The sequence below is a fragment of the Onychomys torridus genome, chromosome 1 (genome assembly GCF_903995425.1).
Source record: "Onychomys torridus chromosome 1, mOncTor1.1, whole genome shotgun sequence".
Taxonomy (NCBI): Eukaryota; Metazoa; Chordata; class Mammalia; order Rodentia; family Cricetidae; genus Onychomys; species Onychomys torridus.
The window spans coordinates 160,092,981-160,110,087 of NC_050443.1; the positions used below are offsets into that span (position 1 = coordinate 160,092,981).

At 47.6% G+C, this 17,107-nt stretch overlaps 1 protein-coding gene across 1 annotated transcript in view; it reads right to left on the reverse strand.

The window, feature by feature from the left end:
- Slit1 (slit guidance ligand 1) overlaps window positions 1-17,107 on the reverse strand; it is a 148,855-nt gene that overhangs the window by 21,704 nt on the left and 110,044 nt on the right. The window contains exons 19-25 of the mRNA XM_036169354.1: window positions 15,443-15,586; window positions 14,975-15,141; window positions 12,305-12,437; window positions 11,612-11,680; window positions 9,371-9,442; window positions 7,023-7,094; window positions 6,166-6,237 (exon numbers count right to left, since the gene is read on the reverse strand). Of these exons, the coding sequence (XP_036025247.1) occupies window positions 6,166-6,237; window positions 7,023-7,094; window positions 9,371-9,442; window positions 11,612-11,680; window positions 12,305-12,437; window positions 14,975-15,141; window positions 15,443-15,586 (729 nt within the window). The remainder of the gene's footprint in view (window positions 1-6,165; window positions 6,238-7,022; window positions 7,095-9,370; window positions 9,443-11,611; window positions 11,681-12,304; window positions 12,438-14,974; window positions 15,142-15,442; window positions 15,587-17,107) is intronic.

Below are 17,107 nucleotides of genomic sequence, written 5' to 3' on the forward strand. Positions count from 1 at the left end.
CGTTCATCATCAGGTCACTGGATACCCAGCCACTTCCCACCTGTTCTGGACTGCAGAGGAAGTGCCCCGCCCCTGCAAGATGGGTATAGCCTGATAGAAGCGGCTGTGGCTCTGAACAGGAATCTCCCAGAATAGCACAGCTGACACTGTGTGATCTTATAAAACAGGCTCAGCAAGACTTGGACTCCAGCCTACCACAGCTGCTCCCTGCCTGGGGTGACCTTGGGCTGTTCCCTTAACATCTCTGGGGCTCACTTTATGATTCAATAAAGAGCCTGCGATCAAGAGGGGAAGAGAGACAAGCGCGGATAACCTAGAATGGGCGCCGAGGGACTCAGGCAGCTCAGGAAGGAGGGCAGGTGCAACCTTGATGTGTATTTAATTTTCTGTCCTCATGTGCTGACAGCATCCATCCTGGCTAATGGGATGAGCGAGACACCATCTTCCTCCCCCATCAGCACCAGAGCCTCCCAGACACAGAAGAGGATTGGAGGCAGACTCCAATGCATAAAAAACGAACTTCTTAAGATTACAGGAAGACAGACATTATGGTATATTTAAAATACTTATTTTTTAGAAATATATTTTATGTAAAATATACTTATTTTTAAAATATTACTTTAAAATGCTATTTTTCAAATTACCAAAAAGTCCAATATAGCGTAATTGTGGCATTTAAAAACTTAGTATAGAATTTTTAATGAACTACAAGGAATATAGGCCGGTCATGAACAGGATGGTTAGAAAAAGACACTCGAAGGCCTGAGGTCATCCTGAGTGTGGGGCTCTTGATGTGACTGAAAGCTTCACAAGCGCCCATGCTGGCTGGCACACTTGTCCACCAGACATCAGCAACACTGCACCTCGGATGTGAATGTCCTTTCCCAATCCATCACTAAAAACCACAGGGCCAAAGTCTCCCTCCTAAAACCACTCAACACCATCCTGGCTTGCTCTGCATGTGTGGCTACTTGTTCCTGTCCTGGGCAGACGTCAGCACCTCACTGGATGCTTCAAGCTTCCACTTGCTCAAGGCTGGGTTCTCCCAGCTCAGGACCACTGTCCCTCTCTTTGGTAATTCTTACAGCTCCCTTTCTCCTGGGGACCATCTTGCCCAATGGAAGCTAACCTTAAGTACAACTTACAAAGTTTTTTTCTTTTTGGATATTTGAGACAGGGTTTCTCAGTGTAGCCCTGGCTGTCCTGGAACCCTCTCTGTAGACCAGGCTAGCCTCAAACTCAGAGATCCACCTGCTTCTGCCTGAATGCTGGGATTAAAGGTGTGCCACCACACCACAGCATAATTGACATATTTTAATCAAAAGCTTTTTTAAAAGATTCAGGAGGCTGAGATAGGAAGATCATGAATTTCAGGTCAGTTGGGCTATGTAGTATGATTCTGTCTCAAAGAATTAATTAACTAATTAGTTAAAATTTTTAAAAAGTAAAGACAACTGAGAACCTGGTGGGGAGAGGAGAACAGGTAGGGACCAAGGGAGAGAGAGTTGGGTAGGGCAGCCAGGCCCTCATCAACCCCAAAAGACTGTGGGTTGGGAACACACCCCAGGAAGATTATAAATAGCTCCATGTTGTTGGTCTTTGGTGTAACTTGGGCACACTGAAACAGTAGCTGCCTCGTCTGCTCATGCCAAGCTGTGCCAGCTTCTATTAATGGAGCCTAGCCTGAAACAGCCTTTCCTGGTCTGAAGCCAGAAGAATTCTCAAGCTGTAAACCCCTCCACCTGAACCCCAGCCCCTGCCCAGCCTACCCATGGGTTTATATGTTCCATCTTCATCCTCCAGTCCCAGAGGCTGCAAAAGTGGTTCCTTGGGGACAGGAGCCACTAACCCCAGAGCTGGACCAGACACTAGCTAACACCAAAGACTCTAGCTGGGTCAGTCAGCATTAACTGAGTGGATGGAGCCTGCCAAACACATCAGAAGGGCACAAATCCGCAGCACAAAGGAACACAGGAAGAAAAGTATTATCCATCTCAAAATAGAATTAACTTCATTTTAGTATATTCCCTTCCAGTCTGCTGGTTTTCCTTCTTCCTTCCACTGAGACAAGGACCGACTGGGGAGTCCAGGCTGACCTATAACTTGCTATCTTCCCCCATGCTAGGATTACAGGTGTACACTACTATGCATGGCACCACCAATCCTTATGTTCATATTTGTGTCACATTAATTATTCTGCATGTCATCAAATAATAAATTACAGTGCCATAATTGTCATTAACTACTTACTTTTTGGTCATATGGGCATGGCATGATGTAATTAATCATTTCTACTGAATTTTCACACCTACTTCTCAGTGAACATTGAAATATGGCTCGCTAGCCCATAGCAGAATGAAGACAGTAAAATGTAGGGTCTAACAATGAAGGACAACACTGAGGAACTGCATCCGTGAGCTTGAAGAGGCCATGCCACCTTTTGGTACTGGGCTGCAGGTTAGACACCTGAGCTGGTATGTATCCACTGATGGATAAAGAGGAGATGTAATAGTCTGGGTCTTGAACATCCTCTCAAAATTCATGTGTTAAAACTCTTAGACTCCAGCCTTTGGCGCTGCTGATGGTTAGTAGGACCTTTGGGCAGTGGGATCTGATGGAAGGCATTGGATCATTGAGGATGTGCCTTGCAAGGGACTATCAGGACCCCAGCCTCTCCTCTTTCTTCTCAACTGTTGTGAGGTCAACAGTTTGCTCAGCCACACATTCCCATCATGATGTGCAACCTTACCACAGGCCCAAAAGCAATATAGTTAACCAGCTATGGACTGAAGGCTCCGAACTTGCAAGCTAAAACAAATGTTTCTTCTTTTAAAGTTGATCATCTGAGTGTTTCAGAAAGTTTCATGTTTAACTATGCAAAGATGTGCTGCATTTGTTTAATTATGTAAAGATGTGTTGCTGTTTTACCTTGCCTGCCTAAGGCACCTGACTGGTCTAATAAAAAGCTGAATGAGGGGCTGGGGATTTAGCTCAGTGGTAGCGCGCTTGCGGCCCTGGCTTTGGTCCTCAGCTTAAAAAAAAAAAAAAAGCTGAACAGCCAATATTGAGGGAGGTATAGATGGGACTTCTGGGCAGGAAGATTATGTAGGGCGAGGAATTTAGGCTAGGGTGGGGGGAGAAAGAAAAAGAGATGCCAGGGAGATGCCAGGGGCCAGCCAGCCACACATGGAGGAAGCAGGAAAGTAGGATATAGAGAATGAAAGATTAAAAGCCCCAAGGCAAAATGTAGATGAAGAGAAACAGGTTAAATTAAGTTAAAAAGAGCCAGTGGGACAAGCCTAAGCTAAGGTCAAGCATTCATAATTAATAATAAGTCTCCATATCTTTATTTGGGAGCTGGTTGGTGGCCCAAGAAAATTCCAACTACATCTTTGGTATTTTGCTATGATAGGAAAAATTGACTGACATTAGCAGATGAGTGGCTAGTGGGTGATCTTAACTGATTGATTCCTATGTGATACATCTGGCCTCAGGCTTGGTATCATGTTTTCCTGAAGAGAGCTGTAGTATCAAACTTGGTTTTTACAGCTTTGGGTTTGTTTATTTGTTTAGAACATGTGCCATCTGAACCTGGAAGAGAACGTGGGAATAGCCTTGAACTCATTGAACTGTTAGCACAGACACTAAGACCAACGATTAATAAATGAGACCTAATGAAAGTGAAAAGCTTCTATAAGGCAGAGGTCACTGTCATTCAGACAAAAGCAGCAGCAACCTGCAGAATGGGAAAAGATTTTTACCAACTACACATCCAATAGAAGGCTAATATCCTGGGTTGGGGATTTAGCTCAGTGGTAGAGCACTTGCCTAGCAAGCACAAGGCCCTGGGTTTAATCCTCAGCTCAAAAAAAAAAAAAAAAAAAGAAAGAAAGAAAGAAAGAAAAAGAAGAAGAAGGCTAATATTCAAAAAGCATAAAACAGAATCCCCAGTAAAGGAAACTCAAATGGCTGAGAAACACTTAAAGAAATGCTAAATATCCTTAGTTATCAGGTAGATGCAAATCAAAACTACTTTGAGACTTCATCTTACACCTGTCAGAATGGCTAAGATCAATAACGCAAGTGACAGCTCATGCTGGAGAGGATGTGGAGTAAGGGAAACACTCCTCCATTGGTGGTGGGAATGCAAATTTGTACAGCCACTATGGAAATCAATATGGCAGTTCCTCAAGAAGATGGGAATCAGTCTACCTCAAGATCCAGCTGCACCACTCTCAGGCGTACACCTCACAGTTGCTTCCGCCTATCACAGAGACACTTGCTCAATCATGTTCACTGCTGCTCTACTCATAATAACCAGAAACTGGAAACAACCTAGATGTCCCTCAGTGGATTAATGGATAAAGAAAATATGGTACATTCACACAATGACATTATATTCAGCCGCCTGAAATCATGAAATTCATAGGTAAATGGATGAAACTATAAAAAATCATCCCAAGTGAGGTAACCAGACCCAGAAAGACAAACATGTATGTATTCTCTTAGCAGGGGATATTAGCTGTTAAGTCAATGATAACCAAGCTACAATCCATAGACCCCCGACACAGAGGTTAGGTATAGAGTAAAGGATTTGGGGTGGGCACAGATAGCTCTCCCTAGGAAATAGAAATAGAATAGATAGTTATGGATGGGGGAGATGGACTGGAATGGGAGATTCAGGTTGTAGTGAGGAGGAAAGAAGGGGACAATGGAGGAAATATGGGGAGAGACAGCTAAAATTAAGGACTGTTTGAGGGCTCATAAAGAAACCTAATCTAGTAGAAACTTCCTAAAATATATCCATATGTGAATGTGTTACCTAGTTTAAGATCATTCTGACTTTGCAGATTAAAATATTAGAAAGATAATTCTCAGAACTGGGGGCATCTAAGATGGCTGAGTTAACTCAGACTCTCTAATCTAAGTATTCCTTGCCCACTAAGGCCCTGGGTGTGGAGAGGATTCGGAGAAAAGGAGCCAAAGCATTCCAGCTACAGTCCATGTGGCCACAGTCTACATGCACGCCATAGCCAAGGGTACTGAGAAATGCCAGGAAGGTGTCTTTTCTGCACCCTGTAAACCTCCAGATGAGGACAACCCTGCCTCAGCCCTGGGCTTACCTATCTCTTCATTCCGTATATACAATACATGAAACAAACACTTGGTCATTAGTACCATACAGTGCACAAATCAGAAATGCTGAGTGTATTCCCAGCCCTGGGCAACTATCTCCTACCCACTTCCAAAGCATTTGCATCACCCCAAACAGAAACTCTGTACTCTGAGATAGTAACCCCATTTGTTTGTTTGTCTATCCATCTGTCTGTCTATAATTTGTGTGTGTGTGTGTGTGTGTGTGTGTGTGTGTGTGTGTGTGTGTGTGTGTGCAACCCTTGGGTGTTGTTTCTCAGGTACCACACACTTTTTCTTGGAGGCAGGGTCTCTCACTGGCCTGGAATTCACTAAATAGGCAAGGCTGGCCAGCTGGCCAGTGAGTCCCAGGGATCTGCCTGCCTTTGCCTCCCAGCTCTAAGATTGGTACATGCTACCATGCCCAGCTTTTTATGTGGGTCCTGGGGGTCAAACTGAGGTCTTCATGCTTGTGTGGCAAACACTAATGACTAAGTCATCTTCCCCAGCCTACTGCTTTTAGAATCGTCATGGCACTGCCAGCTGTAGGGCTTGGGAAGCAATTCTCTGCCAGTCTACCCTTTTGGGAAATAGATTTCAGGGTCTCATGCCTATGGTGTGAAGCAAGGACTGTATTATGGAGCTAGTCTGAGAGCATGGGCGGGCACTGGGGCAGGAGCCACCACCTCACCAGCTAGCTGTGAAGCTTTGGACATCTTCCTTTCTCTATTCATAGTTCCTTTCGTATAAAATGAGGAAATACTAGACATGCTGTGGAGTCATGAGGGGTCACACTGGCAGGTGACAGGTCCAGCAATCAATAAATGTTTGCTACCACCTGCTAATGGCTTATTCTTCCTCACTGTCCTTGTGGATCACTGAGAGTGTAAGAGGACAAGAGGGTGATATTCACAAAGTCAGTATCAGGTTAAGGCAACATGTTCTGATGGCCCTGAGGGGCTGGATCTCCCTCAAACTCCAAGTGCAGCTTAAATTCAAAGAGGCCCAGAGAATCGGGCTGGCATTACTTACAAGTGAGACAGAGACGTCACATCTGCAAAGATGCCCTCTTGGAGGGTGGAGACATCATTGCCATGCAAAGACCTGAGGAAAGAAGAGGTTACTGGAGCCTAGTCCAGGGGACGGGGTGGGATGCCTAATGAAGGGGTTTCCTAGCCTAGGCTGAATGGACACACCATGGGTGTCTGCTGGTGGGGAGACAGTCCCCAGGCCAGCCACCCTGATCTGCTAGCCCCAGGAAGGAAAAGGGGAGCCTTTAGAATCCACATAGGCCACACTGCTCCCCAATACTGTGGGAAGACTCTGATTTTGCTGTCTAAATAACTCAAGTTGAGTTTATATCATAAATAAGACATGTAGACACACAGGCCTCCCTCTTAGCCAGGAGATGGAGGCAGAGTAGGCAATTTGTAAGGAGACTAACATAGCCAGCCATAACTTAGGACTGGAGGAATGTCACCTTGGTTCTGATGGGGTCAGGAGCCACCATAACAGACACAACAGAATGTTCTGCTCAAAATCACTTTGAGAACTTGTAGAAAAAGTTCTCTGATCTCTGGAAACAAACACTTGCAATCTAACAGAAATATCTTATGCAAAGGACTCCTCTATCTTAGGCACCCCTTCCCCATCAGGCATGTAAACACAGACTCAACTTGGGGTGATGATCACCTCTTCTCTTGGATCATTTCCCACTTATAGCTTGACTTCTATAAGGACATGAATGAGAGTAGTCTGGACTCCCATCATTAGATAGAGCATTGTCCCTTCTGGGGCACCAGAACAGGGAATATTTCTGCTCGCTAGGTGTAGGTGGTAGGCCTCAGGTAATGGGGTAGATTTCTTAGAACAAGTTGGGAGAGACTTACAGCAGGCGCAGGGAACGGAGGCCCTGGAAAGCTAGAGGAGGGATGCACTGGAGGGCATTGTAGCTGAGGATCCTGCAGGAAAGAAGGGGGAAGCTATGGCAGAGATGAAGGACCATTCCCACCCCATCCTATGGGTGAACAGGCTGAAGCTTTGAGGCCACTCCCCAACCCAGAGTAATGTCATTAAGTTAGTTAACAGTATTTGTGTTCAGATTGTGTTTTTAGTGCCCACAGTTAACCCACTAACTAATCAAAAGATTCCAAATAAATGAACCCACCAGGAGCAGACAGGCAGAATGGCAAGGGAACTGATTCTGTGGTAGACATGTTCCCGGACAGGGTGCCATTGGTGGTGCCACAGAAGGAACACCAACATGTGGAAGGATGTCGGAGTAATTGTGCTGAGAGGCAGAAACCAAACAAAACTGGACCACGAATCTATTTCAATAAAACTCTGAACATACAGCCTAACCTGGGGCCTCGTTCTGGCTAGCGTCAAACTTGTGGTAAACTTCCTGCCTCAGTACAGAAGCATGTCATCACTCCTTAGCTATCAAATTCTATACTTTAATATGGGATATTATGGAATATTAATTATACATAAGTAGAATTATTTAAAAAAAAAAAAACATCCAAGTGAAGTGAACCGTCCACAGCAAAGGAAAGAACACCAAATTCCTCTTGGCTGCTGAGATGGCTCAGGCCCGAGTTTGTCAAACTCAGCGCTGTTGGCGGTCCCAGGCTGGGGGGCTATCCTAGGTGTGGAGAGAAGGTTGTGGCCTCCCTGGCCTCTGCCACGCCATGCAAGCAGAATTCTTCCTCCACAGTGTAGTAGCTACACATCCTCAGCCATTGCCAAAGGCCCCTGGAGCTCGGGGCCTAAGGCTTCAAATACCACTCTAGGTGGAGGTGACCTTCACAGTCAGGCTCACTTTAGCCCAGTCACAGATTGTCATGAAGATGGGAAATGGGGATGAGCAGATCCATACACAAGTGGGAACCCAGACAGGTCCTTGCTGGCCTTTGCTCTTTCTCTACTCTTAAAGGCTGGCTAAGTCAGGCCCTTTCCTGGGTACTGGTCCTCAGGTTTAATCTAAGTCACACGTGGGGAAGGCCTCAGTTCCTAGCATTTCATGTATAACTCAAGGGGAGTGGAAAAGAATGAGATGTACTCTTAGCCACCAGGAATATATAGGATGCTGGTTATTGCCTGTGACCAGCGGCTTAGGATATTATAATAGCCAGCATGGGGTGTCTTAGGACATAAGCACAACATTTCAGAGGGTCCGTTCTCACAACAGTCCAAGCTGAACACAACCCTCAACATCCACCAAGAGCAGAGTGGATAAGGAGAGTGCAGTACAGGCTTATAGGGAACAAGACATAGCCATGTACATGGCTAGGTCCCCCACACAGGAACAGGGACATAGTAATACTAAGCACAAAAGTCTGTTTCAATTAAAAATGGGATTAAAAATGGTTCAATCCATGTGGGGATTGAAAGAGAAAAATTAAAGAATGTTCTGTAGAAATTCATGTGCAGATGGAAATACTACAGAGAAAAAGCAAAGAATCAACCACTATCAGTGAGAACAAGAGCTACCTTGGGATGCAAGAAAAGGACCAGGAAGGGACTAGGGGCCTTGGGCTGCTAACATTGTTTTCTTTTTGCTTAGTTAGCTATATGTGCTGGTTAGTTGTTTGTCTGATTGTTTTGTCAACATGACACAAGCTGGGGTTATCTGGGAGGAAGAACCTCAATGGAGAAAATGCCTCCATCAGATTGGCATGTAAGCAATATGGAGCATTTTCTTGATCGATGATTAGTGTGGAAGAACCCAGCCAACTGTGAGCCTGAGGATCAAGCCAGCGGGCAGCCTTTCTCCACGGCCTCGGCCTCAGTTCCAGCGTCCAGGTTCCTACTTTGAATTCCTGCTCTGAGTTCCCTCAGTGATGGAGTGTGACAGTGTGACCTAAAGTGTAAGATAAAATAAACCCTCTCCTCCCAAGTTGCCTTTGGTCATGGTGTCACAGCAATGGAAAGCAAACCAGGACAATGTGTGTACTAGCTTTATGATAATGTGGTAAATAAGACATTTAATATTTTTTTGTGTGCTTTCCCATATGTGTGTTGTATTTCACAGTAAAAGCTGTTCGGTTTTTTCATTTGAATCATGGCTATAAAAGCCGAGAAGTGATGGATGGGGTACTATTTAGTCTGTAGACTCTCAGGCCCCTCTCTGGTGGGCAAGGCTATCTGCATGTGATCCCAGTGAATGACAAGAGCAATACCAGCATATCTGATACCAGCACATCCCGTGTGCCCACCCAGCCCTGCTGGCACTCACAGAGTGGTCAGCTGGCTCATGTTGGTGAAGGATGAATTGCTTAAGGAGCTGATCTTGTTGTTGCTCAGGTCCCTGGAAAAGGCAAGAGCATCAGCATTTGGAAGGAAAGAAGGGCCTCGCCTCTGGATGACTTTCAGAGCCTCCCCCCTGCCCCATCCACCCTTGGCCCTTCCGCAGCAGGTAGGGCAAGGATCCCTATCTGGTGAGGATGTGGGGGCACGACAGACTTGCAATTGACTACTGAACTCCCTCTGTCCCTAATCTGCCTGTCCTCTCCAGGTACAGCTGGTACTGACCAACTTCTACCTACAGTCCAGCAGCCCCTTCTCTGGGAAGCATAGCCCCCAACCTGTGAGGTAGAGTGAAATCCCATTTTACACATGAAGAGATGGAGTCTTCAGTCTCTCCATAATTAACTCACACGGGGCCACCCAGCTGGCCAGAGGAGGGCCAGGCCCAACCCATCACTGCAATTTCTCCTATAATCCCTAGCCATGTTAGGTACAGAACATCCTTACACACCCCTACCCCTACCCTGACTGTGTCTGTGGCCCCATCTTCTAATCCCTGGTAGACACCAGCCTCAGGATGGGAAGGTGCCAGCCTTGCATTCCTTCAGTCTACTCTAGATGCCATCCGTGTTGTCTCTGGCTCCCCTAGTGACACCGTCTAGAGCTGATGGTGCCATCCCTACAGCCATAGCCTGTTCTTTCCCAGAGCGCTGCTCCACCCGGTGCCCTCCACACCCTCAGTGGGGCTCAGCCTGGTGCTTCCTCAGCCCTGCAACCTGGGACCAGGATTGCTTCCACATTCCACCCTTGGTATCGTAGCCTGGCCTCCGGTCACTGTCCACATCTAGTCCCCTTCCTGAGTTCCTCCTGTGTTAAGCCAGCTTCCGCTCCGGGTTCACCACACCCTCCTTCCAACCAAGCCCCCATCGGGCATCGGCAGCTGCCCAAGTTGGACCCTACCGCTCCCTGAAACTTAGGGAGCCCTTAACCTCTTCCCACATCCTCCCTAGACCATCGAAGAGAGATCCATGACCTTGGGGCCTCCTGATCTGCCTTCTCCACCTACTGTATGCAGCTCAGGCTCTGAAAATCATTAACAGTGTGTCCCTCCTTCAGCACCCAGTGAGCCTTCCTCTGATACAGTCCAAACTCTCCTCCCTATTGCTACAGGCCCGCTTCCTTCCTTGTGGAAGGGAGGTGGAGTTTTCCAGGGCAGGAGACAGGAAGAGCTCGCTTAACATTCCTGCTCTGTCTGCCCTTCCTTCTTCGTGAACATCTGGGCCACTGGCAAAGGTCAGGCCACAGAAAGCCTGGGGACTGGTGGAATGGGGTCCCTTTCTCTGACCCCAGCCACTCTTGCACCCCCACTCCACTGAAATGTTCAAACTATGCTGGTCACTAAGCAAAGACATACTAACTGGAGCATCACAGTGCTGTGAACCAGCGCTGTTCCAAGTGGCCAGGCTTGGCCTGAATGCACCAGCCAATGGCTACGCTGTTCCCATAGCCAAGCTTTCTCAGTGAAGGGAGCAGTATGTTGACGTCCACTCTCGATTCCCGTCTAAGAACAAACCCAATATCAACAGTTCTCAGCTGACATTGGGAGCAGATTCATTAAAAGCATTTCTCAGACTGACATTAACCCACTGGCTGCTCTCATACGGAACTCTGAGGAATGTTCTCTGGACTTACTCTGGCTAATGCACAGACAAAAACAATTGAGGTAAGGTGCTAATTACGCTGGAAAGCTAACAGGAGCTGGGGTTTATTCTGAGTACTCCCATGGGGCAGAGGAGGAAGAAGGCAGTGATAAAGCAGGTTAAGAAAAAATAGTATGTGGACTCGGAGCTGCCTTGTTTCATATTTTGTTTGAGGACAGGGATTGAACTGAAAGACTCCACATTATGCTCTATTCATACCTGGCTCCTTGAAGAGACCACCCAGAGCAATAATAATTACCAACCTACAGGGAGGTTTGGAGGGATAGTGTGGACAGCCCATGCACGCCAGAAAGGGTGTAGTTCCTAGATTTGGCCACCAGATGGCAAAACAGCTCCCGGGCATAGGTGTTCCCTGAAGAATGAGTGAGGGAGCAGGCAGGGTTCATTAAAGGCATCCCTGCCCACAAATGGGAGAGTCCTGGGAAGGTGGAGCTAGGATGGGTTAGATGCCAATGGTCCTCTTGACCACTGAGGCAGGCCTGGGATCCTCAAAGCACCTGGATACTCACACAAGCTGCAGATACTTGAAGGTAGACAGCTGTCCTGGAACCAATGTGAACTGGTTCCCATCCAAATAGCTGAGGAGAGAACACCACAGCGTGAGCACATGCCATATGCATTCACATACATCTAGGAACTGAGACACTATGAGCTGTGAGACTGTGCAGCACAATGCTGAATGCTGGTGCAGGGGAGGTGAGGACCGGCCACCTTTGCACACAGCTGGGGAGACAGGAGAGAAGGACATAGCTTTTCTTGAGAGGCCACTGGGGAAAGGCAGCAAGAGTTCTGTGTACCCAGTGCTCTGGAGTAAAAGCATCACAAAGGGATGTACACTTAGGTGCTATTTGTGATAGAAAAAAAGAGGAAACATCTCCAATCAAACAAAGGGATTTGTTGTGGAGAGCAGAGTTGATTCAGGTAAAGAACATTGTCTCTGTAGACATTAACAACGTCTTCCTGACAAACGTTGTGAAGCGGGGAAAGCAGTGTTATTTCTTAAAAGCAAAGCCCTTGCCATGGATTTGTCATAAGGAAACTGTAGAGAAGGGACTAGAGAAAGGTTGAAGCCACGCTGAAGCTCTCCTGGGCTCATCCTCCTTCCCGCCAGCCAACGCCCGCTCTGCAGCATCTCCTCCCACTGCCGAATCCCACTGGTCACGTCTCACAGGCCAGCAGACTGCGAGCCTGGGGCTACTCACAGTTCTGTGACGTTCTTGGGAATGCCTTTGGGCAAAGCCTGGAGATGCTTGTTGCTGCACCGGACCACCGTGTCCAGGCAGGCGCATTCCTGGGGGCACTGTGGGCGTGGCAGGCATCCCACCTCCTCCTGGCCTGGGGAGGAAGGTGTGACCTCCTGGTCAGTCAGGGGCCTGATTTCACATTGGGAAGGTCTCTGGGACTACCCGACCCCCCTCAGAGCAGCCCTCAGCTCTGACACTGTCTTGGCCACCAGCTAGACCTTCCTCTTTACTGCGTGCTATTGGCTAACACCAAAAGGAAGAAAGGGTTCTGGAAAAGTTTCCAGATGAAAACAGATCTGAGGTAACCTCCTGCCTCAGACCCAAGGTAGTCCCACACAGAGGAGGGAGATACAGCTACCACTTTCTGAGCGCCTGATACTCCCTGGCACTGTGTCGAGCATGCCCCCCTTGGCCACACAGCAAAGGGTGCTGCCGTCACCCATTGGCATGCACGGGTAAGGCCCAGCACTCAGTGCAGCAGCTGGTCCATCTCCGGCATCCCAAGGATGAAGAGGGTGGACAGTTTTCTATTTCACTGAGATCTGGGTGGGGTGAATGACTTGTCCTCAAGCCGATAAGGCATCTCAGGGCTGGGGCCCAGGCCTGGCTGATGCAGACCAATGACCCCTTCATTCATTACTCATTTCTCCAGGAAAGAGCCCTCTGTGTGTCCCCCTTTCTTATGACGGGGTGCAGCAGAGTCAATGGTCATGGTCAGAGTTGTTGAGATGGTGTAGTGGCAGCAGGTACCCTCTGCCAACAGTGACTCAGTTATAGGAGCTGACCGTGTTCAGACACTGCATTGTAAGTAAAGATGAACTTGCTGAATCCTCAAAACACCCTCAAGTAGATGTGCTACAGTGGACCCATTTTAGACATGATGGAACTAAATCCAGGGTGGTTAAGTAACCGTGCAACGTCCCCTAGCCTTGAAGGCAGCACTGGGACAGGGCTCTAGGCAGACAGCCTCTGGAAGCTGCTCTCCTGGCCACTGGGCCTCACTGTCTCCTAGCAGCAAATGTTCACAGAGATGCTCACACCTTACCCCTCCTAGAAAGTCGTCCTAAAGGGAACATCCCATATGTACGAAGGAGTTATCTATGTGGGTGTTCCTGGCAGCATAATGCAAAATTGTCACTGGGGAAGCTTGCTAAATGACAAGTCTCAGGGGCTAGCTTGGTGATGCCCTCTAGAGCAGGACGGTTTGTGGTGCAAGGATTTTGCAGGGGACCTGAAAAATCCTGAGTGTGTCCTCACATGCAAATAGGCACACAGTAGGGATCTGGAAAACTGCAGTGCAGAATGTCTACAAAGACTGGTGGGGACCTGGGATGGGGAAGCGGTATAGGGGTGATTTTTCTATCTCCTGGATTGTTCTTTCTTATTTTTAAGGAATAATGGTGTATTATCTATATAAGAAAAACAGATTAGTGGGCGCATGTGCGCACACGCACATACACACACATGGGAGGGCATCATGTAGAGGCCAGGAAATTACCTTGGATATCATTCCTGTACGTTTACAAGAAGGCTAGGCTGGCTAGACAGTGAGCCCCAGAGGTTCTCCCATCTCTGCCTAACACTGGCCTCCCATGCCACCATTCATGGCTTTTTTTTTTTTTAAACATGGGTTCTGGGAATGAAAGTCAAGTCTTCATGCTTGCAAGGCAAGTGATCCACATCTTCAGCCCCATACAAATTGTTTCTTAAGTCAAACAATGGTTTTGCTGGTGGTGGTAGTGCACACCTTTAATCCCAGCACTCAGGAGGCAGAGGCAGGCAGATCTCTGTGAGTTCAAGGCCAGCCTGGTCTACAGAGTGAGATCCAGGACAGCCAGAGCTATACAGAGAAACCCTGAAAAATCTACTGATTTTCTTTAGAAAAACACCTTAGTCTTTCTTGCTGTGAAGGGAGGCCATTCCCTTGTCTTTCCCTCATCTCCACATGACCTGGCTGGGGTGACTCCAGAGCAAAGGTTCACTCTGAATGGCAGGAGGGGGGCAAGGACATGGAGACCAGGGACATGTATCCAGCGTCCAGCAGCAGAGAGAGGGTTTGAGAGCTGGTAACAGCCCAGAGACGCTCCCGTGGCGGGACGTGCTGAGACACTTAACAGGGACAATGGAGGTACATATTGGCTGGTTACCTCAGGAAAAATCTGCTTCCAACAGGAACCTCGGTGTGTGGTGCTTGGAAAGAACTGAAGGAAAAGCTACACCCTGCTAGAAGGGCAAGGTGGTTGCGGGCGTGAGAGACTAGGAGCTCAGAGGAACAGGACACTAGAGCACAGAATTGACCAAACCTCTGGCAAGTGGGGATTCAGACTCGGGGTGAAGGACATGGTGGCCCCAGGACCCTGGAGCTAGTCTCTGGGTGAAACGCATTTCCATAAGGATGAAAATACTGAGGAGTTACTGTACTTCTCTTTGTGTGATGGGATAAAGTCATGTTTATATCCTTCTTCTCTCCATTCATCCCTCCCCGCCCCACCTCTGTTTTATAGGACTGCACAGAGGTAGCTCCACGCAAAAGTGTCCCTGTCCCCTCCGCAGGGGCCAGTACGGTGCTACCTGCCCAGCCCCTCTGGCCAGCCCCATTCTCTCCCTGCTGCATGGCCCACAAGTTACCTTCCTCACACCTGAAGTCGGGGAAGGCCACATCCTGCAGGGGAATCTGCCGCAGGAAGTCCGGGTTCTGGCAGCGTGGGTTCCCTGTCACAATCTTCCTCTTTCGAAGCCAGTCACCCAACCAGGCTAGCTGGCAGTTGCAGTTGAAGGGATTGGCCAGGAGGTTTCTGGAAGAGTCAGGGAATGTGGTCATGAAGGCACTTTGCCAGTCTCAGTGAACCTGGAGGTGTTCTCTCCCGGCCACACAGCCACCTGATGTTCCAGCACAGACAGCTAATAATCTCCTGGGTGACCAGCTTCTAGGACCAGAGACCAAACTAGCAGCCGAAGGAACAAGAAGGACCCATGCCTCCCCAGAAGGAGTCTTCAAAAGTAGGACCCCAGAAGCTCCCCCCCCCACCTGGGATGGTTGGCAGGCTCCCCCGGCCTGAGTCACCAACCTGCCTGTCCTCCAAGGCTGAGACTTACAGTGTGGACAGCGCCTGAAGGGTGTCAAAGGCTCCGGGGGAGATGGTGGTGATGTGGTTGTCATAAAGTGACAGGAGCCGCACGTTGCGCAGCCCCGTGAAGCTGTCATTGTGGATGCAGCTGATATGGTTGTTCCTCAGCATCCTGGGTGAGGGGGGCAATGGTGAGAGCGGAGGGAGAGCCCCTCAGTGATCCACCACAGTCCACCTTAGCAGTTTGGGAGCCACCGTCCAGCTTAAAAACCATTAGCGGCCTTCAAACTGCTGAGAGAGTGTCCTCTAGCCACAGGCCATGTCCTCAGACTGACACCCGCTAGGACCCCTGTAGCCGATGGACAGCCACCCCTGGCCCTGCTAGGCTGTCATTCTAGAGCACCTGTCTTCCTCACTGCTATCTGGAAATGCCTTGCCCCCGTTACTCACCCTCCAAGACCCCTTTAATTCCCACCCCCAACCAAAATGAAAGCGGAAACCAAGCCAGCACGGGACAGACAGGTGATTCCAAGAGACATTTAAAGGGACTGTGAACACCCATGAAGCATGTCAGATTGATTAGTCAGTAATCAAGGACACCTAAAAAAAAACCCATCAAGTTTCTGCCTGTCAAATTGGAGAAAAAAACAAAATATAATTGTCATAATGCCAGCTTAGGCCAGAGCTGGATGATGGGCACTTCCACACATGGTTGGCAAGACAAGGGAGGGCCTCTCTGGAAGTGTTTGTTAAGTTTCCCCAGACTGTCTGCTGCCATTGGCTGGTCCACTTTCAGGGCTTCATCGCATGAATACTCAGGGATGTGCACAGAATTTGGGATAAAGGTGATAGTTACAGCATTTCTCAAAATACAGAATGTGAAAGTACCTGAGTCTGGCAATTACAGATAATTAGGTCTTAAGGAAATTCTATGATATATGAAGGGAAAAGCAGGTTACTAAACCAAAATTTATTACAGGGTTCTATTAAAATATATCTGGGAGCTGGATATGATAGCATAAGCCTATAATCACAGAACTTGGGAGACTGAGGCAAGAGGACCGCAAATCCCCTGTGTTACATGGGGAGACTCTGCTGAGGAAGAAGAGGAAGAGGAAAAGGAAATTATATGTAAACATACATATGTGTTTATATATTATACATTGTGATATATAATTTATATATATAAAATACACTGTGAGATATATATATATATATATATATATATTCATATATAATTTCAGCTATACAGAATAAATAGTGCCTAAAAATTCCAGTGCAGTACAGTGCCATTAGCAAACAATATCATAGATGTACTTAAAATTTTGCTAAGGAGTTGTATCTTATGGTAGATAATCTTTTTTAAGAAATATGTATATGTGTGTTTGCCTGCATGAATTTGTTTGCACCATGTGTGTGTAACTGCTCATGGAGGCCAGAAGAGGGCGCTGGATCCACCAGAACTGGAGCCATAGGCAGTTGTGAGCTATCATATGGGTGCTGGGACTCGAACCCTGGTCCTTTGCAAAAGCAATAAGTGCTTTTAACCACTGATCTTGTCCCATGATCAGATGTTTTTGTTTTGTTTTGTTTTGTTTTGTTTTGTTTTGTTTTGTTTTGTTTTTGAGATAGGGTTTCTCTGCTTAGCTCTGGCTGTTCTGGATCTCACTCTGTTGATCAGGCTGGTCTCAAA